The 23,235-nt window shown below is 50.2% G+C and overlaps 1 protein-coding gene across 2 annotated transcripts in view; it reads left to right on the top strand.

Moving 5' to 3' along the window:
• Positions 1-20,793, top strand: part of PANK2 (pantothenate kinase 2) — a 32,837-nt gene extending 12,044 nt beyond the window's left edge. The window contains exons 3-7 of one of the 2 annotated variants that reach the window (XM_060247190.1): positions 3,176-3,429; positions 8,338-8,514; positions 10,238-10,361; positions 18,756-18,881; positions 20,259-20,793. In XM_060247190.1, the coding sequence (XP_060103173.1) occupies positions 3,176-3,429; positions 8,338-8,514; positions 10,238-10,361; positions 18,756-18,881; positions 20,259-20,309 (732 nt within the window). In that variant the 3' untranslated portion in view covers positions 20,310-20,793. The remainder of the gene's footprint in view (positions 1-3,175; positions 3,430-8,337; positions 8,515-10,237; positions 10,362-18,755; positions 18,882-20,258) is intronic. The other variant, XM_060247191.1, reaches the window with a different exon arrangement.
• Positions 20,794-23,235: the final 2,442 nt, after the last annotated feature.

The following is a 23,235-nucleotide window of genomic DNA, read 5'->3' as shown; positions in this document are numbered from 1 at the left end:
GCTCAGCCTTCCATCCTTCCGAGGTCGGTCAAAGGAGTCCCCAGCTTGCTGGGGTGGGGGATAGAGTGTAGATGACTGGGGAAGGCAGTTGCAAACCACCCCGTAAACAAGTTTGCCGTGAAAATGTCATGACGCGACGTCACCCCGGCGTCGGAAACGACCGGTGCTTGCATAGGGGACTTCCTTGACCTTTAAATCTCTTAATCCCAGTACCAGGAGGCAACATCAGGAGAAGGCCTCAGCCTCTGTTTGATGTAGCGGTTAAGAGCAGCAGATTCTGATCTGGAGAACTGTGTTTGATTTCCCACTCCTCTGCATGAAGCCAGCTGGGTGACCTTGGGTCAATCCCGGTTCTCTCAGAGCTCTCTCAGCCTCACCTCCCTCACAGTGTGTCTTCTGTGGGGACAGGAAGGGAAGGCGACTGTAAGTCGCTCTGAGACTCCAAGTGAAGGACAGCGCATGAATCCAGCTTTTCTGTGCCTTGTCTTTGGACCTCTAGAGTACCTGGATGGCCACTGTATGAGAAAAGATGCTGGACTAGATGGACCACTGGTCTGATCCAACAGGGCTTTTTCTTCTGTTCACTGATCTGATCCAACAGGGCTTTTTCTTCTGTTTACCGTTGTTGCCTGGTTGGGCCACAAGAAGCTGAGCCGCACACTCGTAAAGCAGAGATTTGCTAGCTGTAAAAAAGTTGTCATTTTTTTTTCTGTAAACGAGACCTTTCCAGGAGCGGTTGGGTGGTAACCAAGATGCAGTTAATTCCACCAGCTCCCCCAGTGCTGTCGTGGTGATCTCTTCACGAGCTGAACGTGTGTGACTTTGCCGACCTAAAGACTGAGAAGCGAAAGGGGCCATCCGTTAGAAAAGGCTACCTGCCCTAGTGGGTTTCCCATCAGGATGTATGCTTTTGGCATAGTGGTTACGTGCGTGGACTTATCTGGGAGAACCGGGTTTGATTCCCCACTCCTCCACTTGCACCTGCTGGAATGGCCTTGGGTCAGCCATAACTCTGGCAGATAAGAGAGCTCTGGTTGACCCAAGGCTATTCCAGCAGCTGCAAGTGGAGGAGTGGGGAATCATACCCGGTTCTCCCAGTCCGCGCACTTAACCACTACACCAAACTGGCTCTCTGTAAGCTGCCCTGAGACTCCCAAGTGGTGGGGTATAACTCCAGTCTCCTCCTCTTTCAAGAGGCAGTGTGGTGGAGCGGTTAGAGTGTTGGACTAGGATCTGGCAGAACCAGGTTTGAATCCCCACTCTGCCATGAAGCTCGCTGGGTGTCCTTAGACCAGTCACACACCTACCTACCTCACAGCGTTATTTGGCAGATAAAATGGAGAAGAGAACGATGTAAGCCACCTTGGTTCACTAATGAGGAGAAAGGTCAGGTAGCAACGTAGTAAATAAATAAAAGAAATCCACAGCTTAAGAAGGTAACAGAAGCTGCTCTGTAAGGGACATTCTAGGAGTGTGTAGTCCAGTATTGTTTGTTTTTAATGGCAGTCAGCCCCCCAGTGTCGCCAGCAAAGATCTTTCCTGCAGCGTATTATCTAAGATTCTTGTTAATTGGAGATGCCGGGGATTAAACATGAGATATCTGCGTGGAGATGTGACACTCTGCTGCTAAACTGCTTTTCCTTAGTAAGTGTTTGATTATATTTGGAAGCTCATGGGGACCATTCTAGATCTTTCTTAGTAGACAGTGCTGACTCAGCCTGGAGAGGAGGCGGCTGAGAGGTGATACGATCACCATCTTCAAATACTTGAAGGGCTGTCCTCTAGAGGATGGTGCGGAATTGTTTTCTGGGGTCCCGGAAAGTAGGACCAGAACGAATGGGTTGAAATTAAATCAGAAGAGTTTCCGTCTCAACATTAGGAAGAACGTCCTGACCGTTAGAGCGGTTCCTCAGTGGAACAGGATTCCTCCTCGGGAGGTGGTGGGCTCTCTTTCCTTGGAGGTTTTGAAACAGAGGCTAGATGTCCAACTGACAGCAATGAAGGTCCTGTGAATTTAGGGGGAGGCGTTTGTGAGTTTCCTGCATTGTGCAGGGGGTAGGACTAGATGGCCCTGGAGGTTCTTTCCAACTCTAGGATTCTATTAGGAAGAACTTCCTGACCGTTAGAGCGGTTCCTCAGTGGAACAGACTCCCTCGGGAGATGGTGGGCTCTCCTTCCTTGGAGGTTTTTAAAACAGAGGCTAGATGGCCATCTAACAGCAATGAAGGTCCTGTGAATTTAGGGGGAGGTGTTTGTGAGTTTCCTGTATTGTGCAGGAGGTTGGACTAAGCCAGGGGTGGCCAAACTTGCTTAACATAAGAGCCACACAGATTAAATGTCAGATGTCTGAGAGCCACAAGACATGAACGTCAGATGTTTGAGAGAGGGAAGGAAGGAATAGATGTGGAGGGGGGAGAGGTGGAAAGAAAGCAACTTTAAATGCATTCTCCAAGCTGCCAGCCAACAGGGCAGTGGGGGCTTCTAGAGCCACACAGTATGTGTGAAAGAGCCACATGTGGCTCCCAAGCCGCAGTTCGGCCACCCCTGGACTAGACGATCCTGGAGGTCCCTTCCAACTCTGTGATTCTATGACTTTGGCAGACCAAGGGTCTGATTCAGTGTAAGGCAGCTTTGCGAGCGGTAATGGGATGCAACCGTCTCTGTCAAGCATGTAATTTTCAAAGTAACCAGTCCTTGAGTTGAGTATAGTTTATTGATAATCCATGTGGCTCTATTGAGCTAGGTATTGGAACTGATACAAAGTAACAGTAGAATGCATACTTAAAGATGGCACATCAAAGGTTCTCTAAACATGGCTGCAAACTCTAAACAATCCTACGTTCACGTGTGAAAATTCACAGTAACTTCCTTATCTCCCCTGTGGTTATTCTTCCTGGGCCCAGGTCTGGCCTGGGAAACTGTCCCTGGAGGCTTTATCTTCAAAGAGCAAATTCCTGCATTTGTTAGTAAAAGCGAAAGAGGCGCGAAAGTGGTGCCTGCTATTTTTCTGCTTTGATGTGTCCAAGCTTAATTCAGGGTTAGTAATATCTTTAAAACAAGGCAGTTATATTCAGGCAAAAATAGGCAGTCAGAGAAGGATTAAACATGGCTTGACAGTCGCGTCCTGCTAGGAAGCGTTCCACCGGCCCTCTTCAGAGCTTGTCTCTCCAAACAGGTGGGGGATCTCCAGCTACGCAAACTGGATGAACTCGACTGCCTTATTAGAGGAGTCCTTTACATCGATTCGGTCAGCTTCAACGGACACTCAGAGTGCTACTATTTTGAAAACCCCACCGATCCCGAGAAATGCCACAAGCTCCCTTTCAACCTGGAGAACCCGTACCCCCTTCTCCTGGTGAACATCGGCTCCGGGGTCAGCATCTTGGCCGTGTACTCCAAAGACAACTACAAGCGGGTGACAGGGACCAGGTGAGGCGGGGCTTCTTTATTTGGAACGTTTCTTCACTCCCTTACTGCTTTTCTCTTTTTCTCTTTCTCTGTCTAGGGCAGCAGGAGGGCTTCTAGTGACCTGGCCGCACTGATGGACCTCCTGATGGCACCTGGTTTTTTGGCCACTGTGTGACACAGAGCGTTGGACTGGGTGGGCCATTGGCCTGATCCAACATGGCTTCTATTATGTTCTTATGTGACACAGAGTGTTGGCCTGGATAGGCCATTGGCCTGATCCAACAGGGCGTCTCTTATGTTCTTATGTGACACAGAGTGTTGGACTGGAGGGGCCACTGGCCTGATCCAACAGGGCGTCTCTTATGTGACACAGAGTGTTGGCCTGGATGGGCCATTGGCCTGATCCAACAGGGCATCTCATGTTCTTATGTGACACAGAGTGTTGGACTGGAGGGGCCACTGGCCTGATCCAACATGGCTTCTCTTATGTTCTTATGTGACACAGAGTTTTGGCCTGGATGGGCCATTGGCCTGATCCAACAGGGTGTCTCTTATGTGACACAGAGTGTTGGACTGCAGGGGCCACTGGCCTTATCCAACAGGGCGTCTCTTATGTTCTTATGTGTCACAGAGTGTTGGACTGGATGGGCCATTGCCCTGATCCAACATGGCTTCTCTTATGTTCTTATGTGACACAGAGTGTTGGACTGGATGGGCCATTGCCCTGATCCAACATGGCTTCTCTTATGTTCTTATGTGACACAGAGTGTTGGACTGGATGGGCCATTGGCCTGATCCAACATGGCTTCTCTTATGTTCTTATGTGACACACAGTGTTGGACAGGATGGGCCATTGGCCTGATCCAACATGGCTTCTCATGTTCTTCTGTGACACAGAGTGTTGGACTGGATGGGCCATTGGCTTGATCCAACATGGCTTCTCTTATGTTCTTATGAGGCACAGAGTGTTGGCCTGGATGGGCCACTGGCCTGATCCAGCATGGTATCTCTTATATTCTTAATGATTAAGTCCAGTCAAGTCACAACACTCTTATGGGGACCTTGATGTGTTTTCAACACAAGGTACACTCCAAGAAGGGGGGATTGGATAAACATCTGGAGCAGAGATTCATCGGTGGCTATTAGCCAGGAGGTATAGATGGGACACTCTGTCTGGGGCAAGTGATGCTCTGTATTCTTAGTGCTTGAGGGGTGTGGGGGACAGTGGGAGAGCTTCTAGTATCCTGGCCCCACCGATGGACCTCCTCATGGCACCTGGTTTTTTTGATGTTAAGCCAATATAGTTTAACTACAAGTGGGTGACAAGGACCAGGTGAGACGGGGTTTCTTTATTCAGAATGTTTATTTGCTCCCTTTCTGCTTTTCTCTTTCTCTTTTTCCCTTTCTCTGTCTAGGGCAGCGGGAGGGCTTCTAGTGTCCTGGCCCCACTGATGGACCTCCTGATGGCACCTGGGGTTTTTTGGCCACTTTGTGGCAGAGTGTTGGCCTGGATGGGCCATTGGCCTGATCCAACATTTGGGGCAGTGATCCATTGGCCTGATCCAACTCTCTGGGGCAGTGATGCTCTGAATTCTTGGTGCTTGGGGGGCAGCAGTTGAAGTGCTTCTAGTGTCCTGGCCCCACTGACAGACCTCCTGATGGCACTTGAGTCTTTTTGGCCGCTGTGTGATACAGAGTGTTGGACTGGATGGGCCATTGGCCTGATTCAACAGGGCTTCTCTTATGTTTGGAGCAGTGATGCTCTTTCTTCTTGGTGCTTGGGGGGCAGCAGTGGGAGGGCTTCTAGTGTCCTGGCCCCACTGATGGACCTCCTGGCGGCACCTGGGGTTATTTTGGCCACGGTTCTCCCAGCTAAGAGTCCACACACTTAACCACTTCAGACTGGCTCTCACACCAAACTGGAGTACTGCTGTGGTGCAATGGACCAGCTCAGGAGGTGACCTCTGTTACGGATCTTTTTTTTTCCTTCTGTGAAGGTTGTTTCCAAGGCTGACTGTGTTGGTCTGCTGTGGAGCAGCCAGAATCGAGTCCAGTACCCCCTTTAGAGACCAACAAGATGCTTTACATATGAGCTTTTTGGTGTAGTTTGGTGTAGCGGTTAAGCGTGCGGACTCTTACCTGGGAGAACTGGGTTTGATTCCCCACTCCTCCACTTGCAGCTGCTGGAATGGCCTTGGGTCAGCCAGAGCTCTCTTATCTGGGAGAACCGGGTTTGATTCCCCACTCCTCCACTTGCAGCTGCTGGAATGGCCTTGGGTCAGCCAGAGCTCTCTTATCTGGGAGAACCGGGTTTGATTCCCCCACTCCTCCACTTGCAGCTGCTGGAATGGGCTTGGGTCAGCCAGAGCTCTCTTATCTGGGAGAACCGGGTTTGATTCCCCCACTCCTCCACTTGCAGCTGCTGGAATGGCCTTGGGTCAGCCAGAGCTCTCTTATCTGGGAGAACCGGGTTTGATTCCCCCACTCCTCCACTTGCAGCTGCTGGAATGGCCTTGGGTCAGCCAGAGCTCTCTTATCTGGGAGAACCGGGTTTGATTCCCCACTCCTCCACTTGCAGCTGCTGGAATGGCCTTGGGTCAGCCAGAGCTCTCTTATCTGGGAGAACTGGGTTTGATTTCTCACTTCTCCACTTGCAGCCGCTAGAATGGCGTTGGGTCAGCCGTAGCTGTCGCGGAGTTGTCCTTGAAAAGGCTGCTGCTGTAAGAGCTGTCTCACAGGGTGCCTGTTGTGGGGGAGGAAGATAAAGGAGATTGTGAGATTCGGCATGGAGGGTGGGATATAAATCCAATACCATCATCACCCCCTGACACCAAGCAGGCCTTGGGTCAGCCATAGCTCTTGTAGGAGTTGTCCTTGAAAGGGCAGCTGCTGTGAGAGCTCTCTCACAGGGTGTCTGTCTCTCACAGGGTGTCTGTTGTGGGGGAGGAAGATAAAGGAGATTGTAAGCTGCTCCGAGACTCTAATTCAGAGACAAGGGCGGGGTATAAATCTGCGGTCTTCTCCTTCTTCTGAGAGTCAAAGGAACCTGGCAAAGGGAGCTTTGGAAAGCTTAGATACCCAAAACCTTGCTGCTGCTACTGGATTCAGATCTAACAAATCTAGTGGTTAATATCATAAAGTGTTTGGGATAAGAACATAAGAGAACATAGGAGAAGCCATGTTGGATCAGGCCAGTGGCCCATCCAGTCCCACACTCTGTGTCACACAGTGGCCCAAAAAACCAAGTGCCATTGGGAAGGCCATCAGTGGGGCCAGGACACTAGAAGCCCTCCCACTGTTGCCCCCCACCACAAAGCACCAAAAATACAGCGCATCACTGTCCCAGACAGAGAGTTCCAACAATAAGTTGTGGCTAATAGCCCCTGATGAACCTCTGCTCCATTTGCTTATCCAAGCCCCTCTTGAAGCTGGCTATGCTTGTAGCCGGGATGTGATAGGGCTCTATCTTTCCTTGTTTTGTCAAACCGAAGGGGAAGAAAAACCCAACCACTGAAACAGGTGGGTACTCGAGTTTGATAGTTAAAACATACCATACAGGTATTTATTCCACTCTACGGCAATTATAAACGTGAAAAACGCATAGGAAATGAAATACAGTTGTTAAATAACAATATCAATTTGCCAGAACTTCACTCCAGACCAAAAGGATTATATGCATAAAACCCACAGGCCAAACTCGTTTCAGCTTAATTTGCTTTTCTTCAGTGGCCTACAGTCATAATAAAAGAGAACGCACCCTTGCAGACCTTTTAAACACATCAACATCTGTAAAGGGAAAAAGGCTGGTTTATAATATCCCAAATAGAGGTTGGCTTCTCATAAGAAGACCTATTGTATATTTGTGAGTCAACCCTCCAAAAGTGCAGCCTCTTTCAACTGTTGTTCTGCCTCTAGCCCAGCGTTTAGCATCTCTGAGTGTGCTCCTTGTTTTGTCTCCACCACCTACTTAAAAACATAAGAGAATCCATGTTGGATCAGGCCAATGGCCCATCCAGCCCAACACTCTGTGTCACACAGTGGCCAGTATGTGTGTGTGTGTGTGTGTATATACATACATACATATATACACACACACACACATACTGTGGCTAATAGCCACTGATGGACCTCTGCTCCATATATTTATCCAATCCCCTCTTAAAGCTGGCTATGCTTGTAGCCGCCACTACCTCCAGTATACTTAGGGTGACGGGTTACTAGCAGGATGGGTTAAAATTCTCCTTAGTCTCCCGTACCCCTTCCACAGTCCTTGGCTGGCAGGAACGATTTATGTTTATCCCATGAATTTAGGGGGGAGGCAGTACTGTAGTCTAAGCTCTCGGCTCACGACCTGAGTTCGATCCCGGCGGAAGCTGGGTTCAGGTAGCCGGCTCAAGGTTGACTTAGCCTTCCATCCTTCCGAGGTCGATAAATTAGTACCCAGCTTGCTGGGGGGAAAGTGTAGATGACTGGGGAAGGCAATGGCAAACCACCCCATAAAAAGTCTGCCGTGAAAACGTCGTGAAAGCAACATCCCCCCAGAGTCAGAAACGACTGGTGCTTGCACAGGGGACCTTTCCTTTTCCTTTCCTGAGTCCAGTGGCACCTTTAAGACCCTTCCAACTCTATGATTCTATAATTCTGAGATCTAGTGATCTTAGTGGACCATACGCTGAACATGAGGCAGCAGTGTGATGCAGTGGCTGAAAAGGCAAATGCCTTTTCAGGCTTCCTCGGGAGGTGGTGGGTTCTCCTTCCTTGGAGGTTTTGAAACAGAGGCTAGGTGGCCGTCTGACAGCAATGAAGATCCTGTGAATTTAGGGGGAGATATTTGTGAGTCCCCTGCATTGTGCAGGGGGTTGGACTAGATGACCCTGGAGGTGCCTTCCAACTCTGTGATTCTCTGTGTCTTTTCCCTGCCTTTGCCAGCCTTGGAGGAGGGACCTTTTTCGGCCTCTGCTGCCTTCTGACCGGCTGCTCCACCTTCGAAGAGGCTCTGGAAATGGCGTCCCGCGGGGACAGCACCAAAGTGGACAAGCTGGTGCGAGATATTTATGGGGGCGACTATGAGAGATTTGGGCTGCCTGGTTGGGCCGTAGCATCCAGGTAAGGCCTTGCCTGGGGTTTGGGGAAGTCGTGCACATGTTCCCCAGAGAGCACTGCGTTCAGGGACCAAAAATCTATTGTCCATCCCTGGACCAAAGGAGGCTAGGTTGTAGCTGACGCGAGCTAGGGCCTTCTCGGTAGTAGCACCAGAATTGTGGAATGCTCTCCCGGAGGCCATAAGGGCCCTGCGAGATCTCTGCACTTTCCGCAGGGCCTGCAAGACCAAACTGTTTCGACAGGCCTTTGAGATCTAACCGGGAGCGAGGTGCCACGCAACATCATTACAGAGTACTATGTGATCACCGCTTATATTATATTGTAGTCATACAGCACCATGAAATGTTTTTAAAATTTTAAATTGTAATTATTTTTTATTGGTTTTAATCTGTCATTTTAAAAGGAGAGTCAGTTTGGTGTAGTGGTTAAGTGTGCGGACTCTTATCTGGGAGAACCAGATTTGATTCCCCACTCCTCCACTTGCACCTGCTAGCATGGCCTTGGGTCAGCCATAGCTCTGGCAGAGTTGTCCCTGAAAGGGCAGCTGCTGTGAGAGCCCTCTCCAGCCCCACCTACCTCACAGGGTGTCTGTTGTGGGGGAGGAAGGTAAAGGAGATTGTGAGCCGCTCTGAGACTCTTTGGAGTGGAGGGCGGAATATAAATCCAATATCTTCTTCTATCTTCTAAAATTTCCAGCCTTTTTTGGGGGGGGGGGGGATTGGATTGGGTATATTGAACTTGGGAGTGGCGGCGGGGAATCCTGTTTCTTGATACATCCTGGATCCCAATACCAGTGCAGTATTCAGATCGAATATTTTTCAGAAATCCCGATTTTTTTGGGGGGGGGGGCGTCCAATAGACCAGAGAAGGAAAGGAGGGGTGGGGATACTCACCAGAAGCTGTACCCACAGGAGTTAGCATGAGCTAGCTCACAGGTTTTTAGCCTCCGGCTCATGCGTTTTGGTCTAAAAAGAGGTAAAGCTGGTCCCCTGTGCAAGCACCAGTCATTTCTGACTCTGGGGGGACATTGCTTTCACAACGTTTTCACGGCAGACTTTTTTACGGAGTGGTTTGCCATTGCCTTCCCCAGTCCTCTACACTTTTCCCCCAGCAAATTGGGGACTCCTTTGCTGGGGACTCCTTTGACCGACCTCGGAAGGATGGAAGGCTGAGTCAACCTCGAGCCGGTGACCTGAACCAGCTTCTGCTGGGATCAAACACAGGTTGTGAGCAGAGAGCTTGGACTGCAGTCTTCAGCTTTACCACTCTGCGCCACGGGGCTCTATTTATTGTTTGGTCTCAGCTCAGGACGGATGGCCCCAGAGCTAGCTAATTGATGCAGCAGCTCACAACTTTAATGGCAGTAGCTTGCGAAGTGGAATTTTTGCTCATAAGACTCCACAGCTTAGAGGGAGCATTGCCCACAGGGCTTCCCACGGGCACAGCTGATCCTGGGCGGGCTTCGTCTTGCAGCCCCTGTAATAGTGTTCGCACTGCCATTGCCTGAGGAGCCACGATCACTCCCGTGTTTGAACCAGGGCGACGCCGTGGTTCGAGCTTCAAACTAGGGCCTAACTTCCAAGTCCTCACCCCGCCGTGAAGTTTATTCGTTTACTTACAAACTGCATGCCCCGCCGTGTGTAGCTTTGCAAGCCATTGTCTCGTTCTCCTCTTGGACTTCGCTTTTTGTGATTAAAGAGCTCTTCTCGCCAACTTTTCTGTCCAGCTTTGGGAACATGATGAGCAAGGAGAAGCAAGAGGCGGCCAGCAAGGAGGACCTGGCGAGAGCGACCTTGATCACCATCACCAATAACATCGGCTCGATCGCCCGGATGTGCGCCTTGAATGAGGTATGGAAAGAGGACCGGTCAGCGCCGTAAGATCCAGGAAGCGCCCACTTCTAGCCCACGCCTTATCGCCAGTGGCCCCACATGGTGTTGATCCCAGGGAGGAGGAAGGTCTTCTGAAACTAACGGATGAACGGCTATCCCTCCTCCCTGCAGTCCTTCTATGCTACGAGAGCCTGTGGACGTTCAAGGAAATTGCTAAGCAGTCAGGCTAGAACGGATAAAAGGAAGTGCTTCTTCGTCCAAAGGGTGATTAACATGTGGAATTCACTGCCACGGGAGGTGGTGGCAGCTGCAAGCATAGACAGCTTCTAGAGGGGATTGGGTAAACATGGAGCAGACCTATTAGCCACAGTGTATTGTTGGAACTCTCTGTCCGGGGCAGTGATGCTCTGTATTTGTGGTTCTTGGGGAGGGCAACAGTGGGAGGGCTTCGTGTCCTGGCCCCACTGGTGGACCTCCTGAGGGCACCTGGTTTTTTGGCCACTGTGTGACACAGAGTGTTGGACTGGATGGGCCATCGGCCTGATCCAAGATGGCTTCTCTTATGTTCTTATGTGACACAGAGTGTTGGACTGGATGGGCCATTGGCCTGATCCAACATGGCTTCTCCTATGTTCTTATGTGACACAGAGTGTTGGACTGGATGGGCCATTGGCCTGATCCAACATGGCTTCTCTTATGTTCTTATGTGACACAGAGTGTTGGACTGGATGGGCCACTGGCCTGATCCAACATGGCTTCTCCTATGTTCTTATGTGACACAGAGTGTTGGACTGGATGGGCCACTGGCCTGATCCAACAGGGCTTCTCTTATGTTCTTATGTGACACAGAGTGTTGGACTTGATGGGCCACTGGCCTGATCCAACATGGCTTCTCCTATGTTCTTATGTGACACAGAGTGTTGGACTGGATGGGCCACTGGCCTGATCCAACATGGCTTCTCCTATGTTCTTATGTGACACAGAGTGTTGGACTGGATGGGCCTCTGGCCTGATCCAACAGGGCTTCTCTTATGTTCTTATGTGACACAGAGTGTTGGACTGGATGGGCCATTGGCTTGATCCAACATGGCTTCTCTTATGTTCTTATGTGACACAGAATGTTGGACTGAATGGGCCACTGGCCTGATCCAACATGGCTTCTCTTATGTTCTTATGTGACACACAGTGTTGGACTGGATGGGCCATCGGCCTGATCCAAGATGGCTTCTCTTATGTTCTTATGTGACACAGAGTGTTGGACTGGATGGGCCTCTGGCCTGATCCAACAGGGCTTCTCTTATGTTCTTATGTGACACAGAGTGTTGGACTGGATGGGCCATTGGCTTGATCCAACATGGCTTCTCTTATGTTCTTATGTGACACAGAATGTTGGACTGGAGGGGCCACTGGCCTGATCCAACATGGCTTCTCTGATGTTCTTATGTGACACAGAGTGTTGGACTGGAGGGGCCACTGGCCTGATCCAACATGGCTTCTCTGATGTTCTTATGTGACACAGAGTGTTGGACTGGAGGGGCCACTGGCCTGATCCAACAGGGCTTCTCTTAGGTCCTTAAGAATACTCAGGCTCCCCCACAAAGAGAAAGCTGTCATCGTCGCCTTCTTCTCCTTCCTACTTTTTCCTCCTCCTCCTTCTATTATTATTATTATTATTATCATTAGACATTTATATCCTGCTTCTCCCGAAACAGCTCAGAGTGGCTTCCAGCAATATTAAAATAGCAAACAATAATACAATAAAAACAACAACATATCAATAAAATCATATACTATACTATAAAACAGGTGTCATATTCAGCAGACTACAGTCGATGATGATGATAATAATAATAGTCATATAGCATATTGATCTGTTTATTCATTTTTTTCATTTATACCCCCACCTTTCTCCCCAATGGGGACTTAAGGTGCCTTTATTCCTCTCCTCCATCTTATCCTCACAATGATCTTGTGAAGTAGGGCAGGCAGAGTGTGTGACTGGCCCAAGGTTACCCACCAGGCTTCCATGCCAGAGGGGGGAATTCGAACCTGGGATTCTCACAGATCCCAATCTAATACTCTATTCGTTAAACTGTATTGGCTTAACCTCTTCTGATTGCAGTCTGCAATGCAAGATCAATCAACAGTGAGAACAACTCGTAGGGGGATACTTGAAATAAGCCAAATAATTCCATTATTTGCAATGTGTTCTGATTGGAATTTGTGAAGCATAGGTTGCCCAGACTTGGATGGGCCCGGTTAGATCGATCTTGTCAGATCACAGAAACCAAGCAGGGGGCGGGGTCGGACCTAGGGTTAGCATTTCAGTGGGAGACCACCAAGTCAACCCAGGGTTATAGCGCAGAGGCAGGCAACGGCATAAGAACTTAAGAGAAGCCCTGCTGGATCAGGCCAATGGCCCATCCAGTCCAACACTCTGTGTCACATAAGAACATGGTTTAATGATGATTTTATTATTGTAATTGTAATTACTATGTATGGTTTTATTATATACTCATGTTGTGAGCCGGCCTGAGCGTGCCCTGGCAGGGAGGATGGGATATAAATAAAAAGTATAATAATAATAATAATTATTATTTTTATTATAAGAACATAAGAGAAGCCCTGTTGGATCAGGCCAATGGCCCATCCAGTCCAACACTCTGTGTCACATAAGAACATAAGAGAAGCCATGGTGGATCAGGCCAATGGCCCATCTAGTCCAACACTCTGTGTCACATAAGAACATAAGAGAAGCCATGTTGGATCAGGCCAATGGCCCATCCAGTCCAACACTCTGTGTCACATAAGAACATAAGAGAAGCCCTGTTGGATCAGGCCAATGGCCCATCCAGTCCAACACTCTGTGTCACATAAGAACATAATAGAGGCCATGAGGGTCAGGCCAATGGTCCATCCAGTCTAACACTCTGTGTCACTTAAGAACATAATAGAAGCCATGTTGGATCAGGCCAATGGCCCATCCAGCGCAACACTCTGTGTCACATAAGAACATAAAAGAAGCCATGTTGGATCAGGCCAATGGCCCCTCCAGTGCAAAACTCTATGTCACATAAGAACATAAGAGAAGCCATGTTGGATCAGGCCAATGGCCCCTCCAGTCCAACACTGTGTCACATAAGAACATAAGAGAAGCCATGATGGATCAGGCCAATGGCCCCTCCAGTCCAACACTCTGTGTCACATAAGAACATAAGAGAAGCCATGATGGATCAGGCCAATGGCCCATCCAGTCCAACACTCTGTCACACAGTGGCCAAAAACCCCAGTTGCCATCAGGAGGTCCATCAGTGGGGCCAGGACACTAGAAGTCCTCCCACTGTTGCCCCCCCCCCCAAGTACCAAGAAAACAGAGCATCACTGCCCCAGAGAGTTCCATCTATACCTAAAACCCCAGTTGCCATCAGGAGGTCCATCAGTGGGGCCAGGACACTAGAAGTCCTCCCACTGTGCCCCCCCCTAAGCAGCAAGAATACAGAGCATCACTTGCCCCATACAGAGTTTCAACAATACTCTGTGGCTAACAGCCACTGATGGACCTCTGCTCCAGATGTTTATCCAATCCCCTCTTGAAGCTGTCTGTGCTTGTAGCCACCACTACCTCCTGTGGCAGTGAATTCCACGTATTAATCACCCTCCGAGTGAAGAAGTACTTCCTTTGATCCGTTCCAACCCGACTGCTCAGCAATTTCATTGATTGCCCACGAGTTCTTGTCTTGTGAGAAAGGAAGAAAAGTATTTCTTTCTCCACCTTCTCTATCCCATGCGTAATCTTATAAACGTCTGTCATGTCACCCCTCAGTCAACATTTCTCCAAGCTAAAGAGCCCCAAGTGTTTTAGCCTTTCTTCATAGGGAAAGCGTCCCAACCCTTTAATCATTCTAGTTGCCCTGGCTTGGATGGCACAGGCCAGCTTGATCTCACCAGAATCTCATCAGAATCTCGGGAAACAAAGTAGGGTCTGTCCTGGCTAGTACTTGGATTGGGGACCACTCAGGAAGTCGAGGATCGTCACACAGAATGGCAAATCACCTCTGGAAGTCTCATGCCTTGAAAATCCCCATAGGTTTTGCCACAAGTCGGCCACAACTTGGTGGAAGTTTCCACCGCTGAGAGAGAACGGCTTTTCAAAGGGAGCTTGGAAGAAGAAAAGGCTGTTGCAGGGGTGGGATTCCAGCAGGTGCTCCTTTGCATATTAGGCCGCACCCCTGTGATGTAGCCAATCCTCCCAAGAGCTTACAAAAAAGCCTTGTATGCTTCAGGAGGACTGGCTACATCAGGGGTGTGTGGCCTAATATGCAAAGGAGGTCCTGCTAGAATTCCTTACAGGGCTCTTAGTACAGGGCCTACTGTGAGCTCCAGGAGGATTGGCTACATCAGGGGTGTGTGGCCTAATATGCAAAGGAGGTCCTGCTAGAATTCCTTACAGGGCTCTTAGTACAGGGCCTGCTGTAAGCTCCAGGAGGATTGGCTACATCAGGGGTGTGTGGCCTAATATGCAAAGGAGGTCCTGCTAGAATTCCTTACAGGGCTCTTAGTACAGGGCCTGCTGAAAGCTCCAGGAGGATTGGCTACATCAGGGGTGTGTGGCCTAATATGCAAAGGAGGTCCTGCTAGAATTCCTTACAGGGCTCTTAGTACAGGGGCTGCTGAAAGCTCCAGGAGGATTGGCTACATCAGGGGTGTGTGGCCTAATATGCAAAGGAGGTCCTGCTAGAATTCCTTACAGGGCTCTTCGCACAGGGCCTGCTATAAGCTCCAGGAGGATTGGCTACATTAGGGGTGTGTGGCCTAATATGCAAAGGAGGTCCTGCTAGAATTCCTTACAGGGCTCTTCGCACAGGGCCTGCTGTAAGCTCCAGGAGGATTGGCTACATCAGGGGGTGTGGCCTAATATGCAAAGGAGGTCCTGCTAGAATTCCTTACAGGGCTCTTCGTACAGGGCCTGCTGTAAGCTCCAGGAGGATTGGCTACATCAGGGGGTGTGGCCTAATATGCAAAGGAGGTCCTGCTAGAATTCCTTACAGGGCTCTTCGTACAGGGCCTGCTGTAAGCTCCAGGAGGATTGGCTACATCAGGGGGTGTGGCCTAATATGCAAAGGAGGTCCTGCTAGAATTCCTTACACGGCTCTTCGTACAGGGCCTGCTGTAAGCTCCAGGAGGATTGGCTACATCAGGGGTGTGTGGCCTAATATGCAAAGGAGGTCCTGCTAGAATTCCTTACAGGGCTCTTCAAACAGGGCCTGTTGTAAGCTCCAGGAGGATTGGCTACATCAGGGTGTGTGGCCTAATGTGCAAAGGAGGTCCTGCTAGAATTCCTTACAGGGCTCTTCGTACAGGGCCTGCTGTAAGCTCCAGGAGGATTGGCTACCTCAGGGGTGTGTGGCCTGATATGCAAAGGAGGTCCTGCTAGAATTCCTTACAGGGCTCTTCATACAGGGCCTGCTGTAAGCTCCAGGAGGATTGGCTACCTCAGGGGTGTGTGGCCTGATATGCAAAGGAGGTCCTGCTAGAATTCCTTACAGGGCTCTTCGTACAGGGCCTGCTGTAAGCTCCAGGAGGATTGGTTACATCAGGGGGTGTGGCCTAATATGCAAAGGAGGTCCTGCTAGAATTCCTTACAGGGCTCTTCATACAGGGCCTGCTGTAAGCTCCAGGAGGATTGGCTACCTCAGGGGTGTGTGGCCTGATATGCAAAGGAGGTCCTCCTAGAATTCCTTACAGGGCTCTTCGTACAGGGCCTGCTGTAAGCTCCAGGATTGGCTACATCAGGGGTGTGTGGCCTAATATGCAAAGGAGGTCCTAGAATTCCTTACAGGGCTCTTCGTACAGGGCCTGCTGTAAGCTCCAGGATTGGTTACATCAGGGGGTGTGGCCTAATATGCAAAGGAAGTCCTGCTAGAATTCCTTACAGGGCTCTTCGTACAGGGCCTGCTGAAAGCTCCAGGAGGATTGGCTCCATCAGGGGTGTGTGGCCTAATAGGCAAAGGAGGTCCTGCTAGAATTCCTTACAGGGCTCTTCGTACAGGGCCTACTGGAAGCTCCAGGAGGATTGGCTGCATCAGGGGGGTGTGGCCTATTAGGCAAAGGAGGTCCTGCTAGAATTCCTTACAGGGCTCTTCGTACAGGGCCTGCTGTAAGCTCCAGGAGGATTGGCTACATCAGGGGTGTGTGGCCTAATATGCAAAGGAGGTCCTGCTAGAATTCCTTACAGGGCTCTTTGTACAGGGCCTACTGGAAGCTCCAGGAGGATTGGCTGCATCAGGGTGTGTGGCCTAATATGCGAAGGAGCCCCTGCTGGAATTTCACCCCTGGGCTGCTGAAAGCGGCGAATGGAACCTCACCGATCCTAAAAGCAGAGAAGGAGAGCGATGAGCCCACCAAGAAGGGGCCTGCCCGACGACAGCCCTTCACTCCGTCTGCCCTGGACCTTCACAGGGGCGCTTCTTGAACTCGGTGCCCTCAGCTTCTTTACAGTGCTGCCTTGTTGCGAGCAAGTCAAGCAGCATTGTACAGGGCTATGAGGGCGCCGAGGCCTGCTCGGTTTGTCGCTGCGGGGACAGTCTTACGGACTGGAACGGTTCCTGATCCGGACGGGGCCAGGGTGAACGCCTTCCCTGCTGTGGAAAGCCACCAGGCTTGCTTAGCGGACGAGAAGAGGAGCATCGGGGGAAGCTGAGCCATGGGAAAGCAAGAAGTAAAGCTGGCAGTCAGAGGAGGCATAGCCACCTGCATGGAAGCCGCCGTTTGAACTGATAGTTCCCTTTTTTTTTTTTTTTTGTAGCTCACCTGAATTATGCACACAGACAAATAAGCACAAAGCACTACAATAAGAGCCCCATGGCGCAGAGTGGTCAAGCTGCAGTACTGCAGCACTAAGCTCTGCTCACGACCTGAGTTTGATCCCCGACGGAAGCTGGGTTCAGGTAGCCGGCTCCAGGTTGACTCAGCCTTCCATCCTTCCGAGGACGGTCATAGGAGTACCCAGCTTGCTGGTGGGGGGGGGGAAGCGTAGATGACTGGGGAAGGCAGTGGCAAAGCACCCTGTAAAAAGTCTGCCGTGAAAACGTGAAAGCAACGTCACCCCAGAGTCGGAAACGACTGGTGCTTGCACAGGGGACTTCCTTTACCTTTATCTTTACTACAGTCTCTAGACGAGGGGTGTCGAAGTCATTTGTTATGAGGGCCAGATCTGACATAAATGAGACCTTGTTGAGCCGGGCCATGTGTGTACCGATTTAAGATTAGGTAGCAGAGAGATAAACTTTATAAAGGACACAAACACATTAAACATTAGCACTCGTTCTTAAAGGTGCTTTCTTTGTATTGCTCCCATGGGATCCAGCGAACTGGGCAAAGGAAGGTCTGACTCTTTCCTTTCTTCCCCAGGGGACCTGGAGGGGGAGGAGCCTCAGCCAGTAGAAGAAAGAGAGGCTTGGCTCAGTAGCTCTGCTGTGCAATTGAGAGAGCCTGGCAAAGCGCGCTCTCCCCCCTTCCTCCCCAAGGGAGGGGTCTCAGCCAATGGAGCAAATAGAGGCTTTGCTCTGTAGTTCCTGTGCGATTGAGCAAGTCTGGCAAAGCAAGCTGTGATGCAGAAGGAAACGAGAGAGGGAGAAGGAAGCAGATGACAGCCAGTTGCTCGGGGGCCTGATTCGGCCCACATGTTTGACACCCCTGCTCTAGAAAAACCAAACCAACGTATTAGACCATGCAAATCCCAAGTTATATCAGCTACAAGCAGAGTGTAGGTGCCACTTGAGGAATGAAGAATTCAGCAGGTTCCAAAGCGACTTTCCTGCCAGCATTTGAATGAAGCATAATTCTGCAATACTGTCCTCTTTTTGCAACTGTCTTTGAAGAGCTGCCTCCTTCCATATAGTCCTTTGCACAAACTACCGTCGTCATGCAGCCCTCTATTGGCTCCCACCCTTTAGGGTGACCCGTCCGGCATCGACCAAAGACAGGGCCTTTCCCATCGTGGCTCCAGCTCTGGAACAGGCTCCCTGAAGGAGTTAAAGAGGGGATGCCTTCTTGGATACCTTCAGGAGGTGCTACAGGGCCTGCCTGTTTGCAAGGACTTTCGAGGAGATTTAAATGGCAGGTGTCTTTGGGGCGGGTGGGGAGGGATTGGGAGTTTGGTGTTAGCTGGGATGTTTTTACTACTATTGTAAGGCGCTTTGAACCACGAGGAAAAGTAGGCTAGAAATATTTTAATTAATACATTTATGGGTCGCTTGCAGCCGTCACAGAGATCTAGAGCAGCACAGAGGGACCGGTTCACAAGTAAGACTGTCTCTAACAGCCTTATTAAGCTACACTATTTTTGAACCTCTTGGTTCCTCTGAAGGTGATTTTTAAAATATTCTAATCTGCTTTTTTTCGTTTTTGCAGAACATCAACCGAGTGGTTTTCGTGGGCAACTTCCTGCGCATCAACACGATCTCTATGAAGTTTCTGGCCTACGCTTTAGACTATTGGTCCAAGGGCCAGCTGAAGGCTCTCTTCTTGGAACACGAGGTGGAGTCTCTGATGCCGAATAGACACGCTTTGCTCTCACCAGTTAGCTTTGGGGGATATGCGGGTAGCATAATGCCCCTGTCTAAATCGATGGTGCGGTCTCATTTGGAGTACTGTGTACAATTCTGGTCACCGCACCTCAAAAAGGATATTATAGCATTGGAGAAAGTCCAGAGAAGGGCAACTAGAATGATCAGCGGGGCGGGGGGGGCACCTTGGAAGAGTCCCAGGAGCCCACTCTTTACTGGTTTGCCGCATTGGTGAGTTGGGAGGGAGGGGGAGGTGCCTCATGGGGCCACCAGAAAAGTGGCAGTGGAGGGAGTGAGGGCCACCAGAGGGGGAGGCCCCTCCACCCAAAACATTTTTCCTTGGCCCCCCCCCCCAGCTGGAATTTTCTGGCTACGGGCCTGGTGGAGGGGGGGGGGGGGACAGGAACCAATGGGAAGCCAGTTTGGTGTAGTGGTTAAGTGCGCGGACTCTTATCTGGGAGAACCGGGTTTGATTCCCCACTCCTCCGCTTGCAGCTGCTGGAATGGCCTTGGGTCAGCCATAGCTCTGGCAGAGGTTGTCCTTGAAAGGGCAGCTGCTGTGAGAGCCCTCTCCAGCCCCACCCACGTCACAGGGTGTCTGTTGTGGGGGAGGAAGGTAAAGGAGATTGTGAGCCGCTCTGAGACTCTTCGGAGTGGAGGGTGGGATATAAATCCAATATCTCCATCTACCTCACAGGGTGTCTGTTGTGGGGGGGGGAGGTAAAGGAGATTGTGGGCCACTCTGAGACTCTTCGGAGTGGAGGGCGGGATATAAATCCAATATCTTCTTCTTCTTCTTACTGCCGTAGAGCAGTGGCCCCCAGCCTTTATGGCTCCAAGGACTGATTTTGTGGAAGACAACTTTTCCACGGACTGGAGAGGGGGGGAGAGTGATGTTTTTGGGATTATACAATTGCACACTTTATTTTGGCGCGGTGGTCAAGTGTGCTGGCTCTTCTCTGGGAGAAATGGGTTTGATTCCCGCACTTCTCCACTCGCAGCTGCTGGAACGGCCTTGGGCCAGCCACAGCTCTCGCAGAGCTGTCCTTGAATGGGCAGCTTCTCTCAGAACTCTCTCAGCCCCACCCACCTCACAGGGCGTCTGTTGTGGGGGAGGAAGCTAAAGGAGATTGTGAGCCACTCTGAGATTCGGAGCGGAGGGCAGGATATAAATCCAACGTCGTCGTCTTCTTATTACAGTGTAATATGCAATGAAATAATTATACAACTCACGGCCCGGTTGCTAACAGGCCACGGACCGGGGGTTGGGGACCCCTGCCATAGAGTGTGGCAAATCCATGCAGGACACAGAATCAAATACATTCCATGTTTCTCTTTTTTTAAACAGGGTTACTTTGGAGCAGTCGGGGCCCTTCTCGAGCTTTTGCATTCAGCCTGATTCCAAACACGGAGGCCGCACCTCCCCGGTTGCTGCTGGAAGGCAAAAGGGAATATCCATATTAATTCAGCTCTCGATTTCTAAAACTTCTGTCCGGCGAACGAGTGACTGTAACTGTATGCGATCTCATCAATCAACAGTGAGAAGAATGGCATTTAACCAAAAAAAAAAGTTAAGGCTAAGCCTGAATATTAGCTTGCTTGTAAGGAATTAATAAGCCGGTGTATGGGCAAAGCATACAAATTCTGCATTTAGACAGCCTTAAGCTTGCGGTATTTGAACTCTGAGGTCACTGGAGAGAAAGCGCGCAGCTAAGCTCAGTCGAGATCTCTTCTTCAGCACGAATTTTTATTTTCTCAATTTTGTACGGACTGTGAACGGCTGTGTGAGTTTTCACAATACTGTCGGGATGTGGAGAATGTGAAAAAGCTAATGTCAGATATTAAAAATCTTTTTTTAAAAAAAAAAGAAAGAAAAGGAAAAAGGACAGTTGTTTTCTCTTACAATGGACTCCAAAATGTGTTTCCTTGGTTAACGGAGGAGAGATGTGGGAAGGGATGGAAGGGATTTGTGCCTGCTGACTGGACGTTGAAGTCACATGATCAAATCATTTCCATCTAAACAGGCTATTAGAGTACAAGCACGTATCACAAATCAGAGGCTGTGGTTATCCTAACAGGTGTACATTCACTGCTACAGGAGGTGGAAGCATAGACAGCTTCAAGAGGGGATTGGATAAACATCTGGAATAGAGGTCCATCAGTGGCTCTTAGCCACAAGGTATAGATGGAACTCTCTGTCTGGGGCAGTGATGCCCTGTATTCTTGGTGTTGGAGGGGCAACGGTGGGAGGGCTTCTAGTCTCCTGGCCCCACTGGTGGACCTGCTGATGACACCTGGGTTTTTTGACCACTGTGTGACACAGTGTTGGACTGGATGGGCCATTGGCCTGATCCAGCACAGCTTCTCTTATGTTCTTATGTGACACAGAGTGTTGGACTGGATGGGCCACTGGCCTGATCCAGCACGGCTTCTCTTATGTTCTTATGTGACAGAGTGTTGGACTGGATGGGCCACTGGCCTGATCCAGCACGGCTTCTCTGATGTTCTTATGAGACACAGAGTGTTGGACTGGATGGGCCATTGGCCTGATACAACATGGCTTCTCTTATGTTATTCTGTGACTCAGAGTGTTGGACTGGATGGGCCACTGGCCTGATCCAGCACGGCTTCCCTTATGTTCTTATGTGACACAGAGTGTTGGACTGGATGGGCCACTGGCCTGATCCAGCACGGCTTCTCTTATGTTCTTATGTGACACAGAGTGTTGGACTGGATGGGCCATTGGCCTGATCCAGCACGGCTTCTCTTATGTTCTTATGTGACACAGAGTGTTGGACTGGATGGGCCACTGGCCTGATCCAGCACGGTTTCTCTTATATTCTTATGTGACTCAGAGTGTTGGACTGGATGGGCCATTGGCCTGGCTTCTCTTAAGTTCGTATGTACATCTTATGGCTTACTTGGCAGCCACCTGAAATGAATGTTTTGAAAGCAAACACCCAGGAACATGCCTCCTTGCCTGGACCCTTTTTCAGTTGGAGATGCCGGGGATTGAACCGGGGACCTTCTGCTTACCAAGCAGATGCTCTACCACTGAGCCACCATCCCTCACCATGAACATATGAAGTGGCCTTCTACTGAATCAAAGCCTGGGTTCGTCAAAGTCAGTCTTGTCTACTCAGACTGGCAGCGGCTCTCCAGGGTCTCAAGCTGAGGTTTTTCACGCCTATTTGCCTGGACCCTTTTTAGTTGGAGATGCCGGGGATTGAACCTGGGACCTCCTGCTTACCAAGCAGATGCTCTACGACTGAGCCACTGTCCCGCCCCTGCTTGGCTTTTGAGATCTGGGGAGGTCAGGTCAGCCTGCCTCTGAACCCAGCTGTGTTCAGAAACTGGATGATCAGAGATTCATAGAGCAGTCCCCTCCCCCCCACACAAAAAAAAACCTCTCTGAAAGTTCAAAAAATAGGAAGTTCTATACAACTTCAACAGGAGCCAATTTTTGGACACTGTAATTGGCTCTTCTTCAGCTTTCACAATTGGTTAATTTATCTCTGCCAGGCTCTAAAGAGTGCACTGCGCAGGCACCGTCTGTGTTTGCGTTTCCCGGGTCTGTAACAGACCCAGGGAATGCAAAACTGGCTGGGCAGCGTCTGCACTCCGTGGAGTCTGCTTTCCATTGGGGAAGGAAGGCTCCAAGGAGCACACAAGCCATGCGTGGGGAGAGGGGCGCCTGGTTTACTCCCACGCACTGGCCGTGCTCTCTCTGTGATCTCACTTCTTGGGCAGGAACATAGGAGAGAAGATGCTTCCCCCCTGCTTTCTGAGAGCTCTGAAGTCAGGGGGGGGGGGGGGGGGGAAGAATCATAGAGTTGGAAGGGACCTCTAGGGTCATCTAGTCCAACCCCCTGCACAATGCAGGAAACTCCCAAACACCTCCCCTTAAATTCACAGGATCTTCATTGCTGTCAGAGGGCCACCTAGCCTCTGTTTGAAAACCTCCAAGGAAGGAGAGCCCACCACCTCCCGAGGAAGCCTGTTCCACTGAGGAATCCCTCTAACGGTCAGGAAGTTCTTCCTAATGTTGAACCAGAAGCTCTTCTGATTTAATTTCAACCCGTTGGTTCTGGTCCGACCTTCTGGGGTCACAGAAAACAATTCCGCACCATCCTCTGTATGACAGCCCTTCAACTAGGCTGGCCTGTTCAGGTGAGCATCACTGGTGGTTTCCACTCATGGACATCGGTGGACTTGAAGTACTTGAAGATGGTGATCCTATCACCTCTCAGCCGCCTCCTCTCCAGGCTAAACATCGGTGGACTTGAAGTACTTGAAGATGGTGATCCTATCACCTCTCAGCCGCC

Source organism: Heteronotia binoei, chromosome 9 (assembly GCF_032191835.1).
Source record: "Heteronotia binoei isolate CCM8104 ecotype False Entrance Well chromosome 9, APGP_CSIRO_Hbin_v1, whole genome shotgun sequence".
Taxonomy (NCBI): Eukaryota; Metazoa; Chordata; class Lepidosauria; order Squamata; family Gekkonidae; genus Heteronotia; species Heteronotia binoei.
Note: the sequence above shows the minus strand (reverse complement) of the source record. Positions and strands in the feature narration are given on the sequence as shown.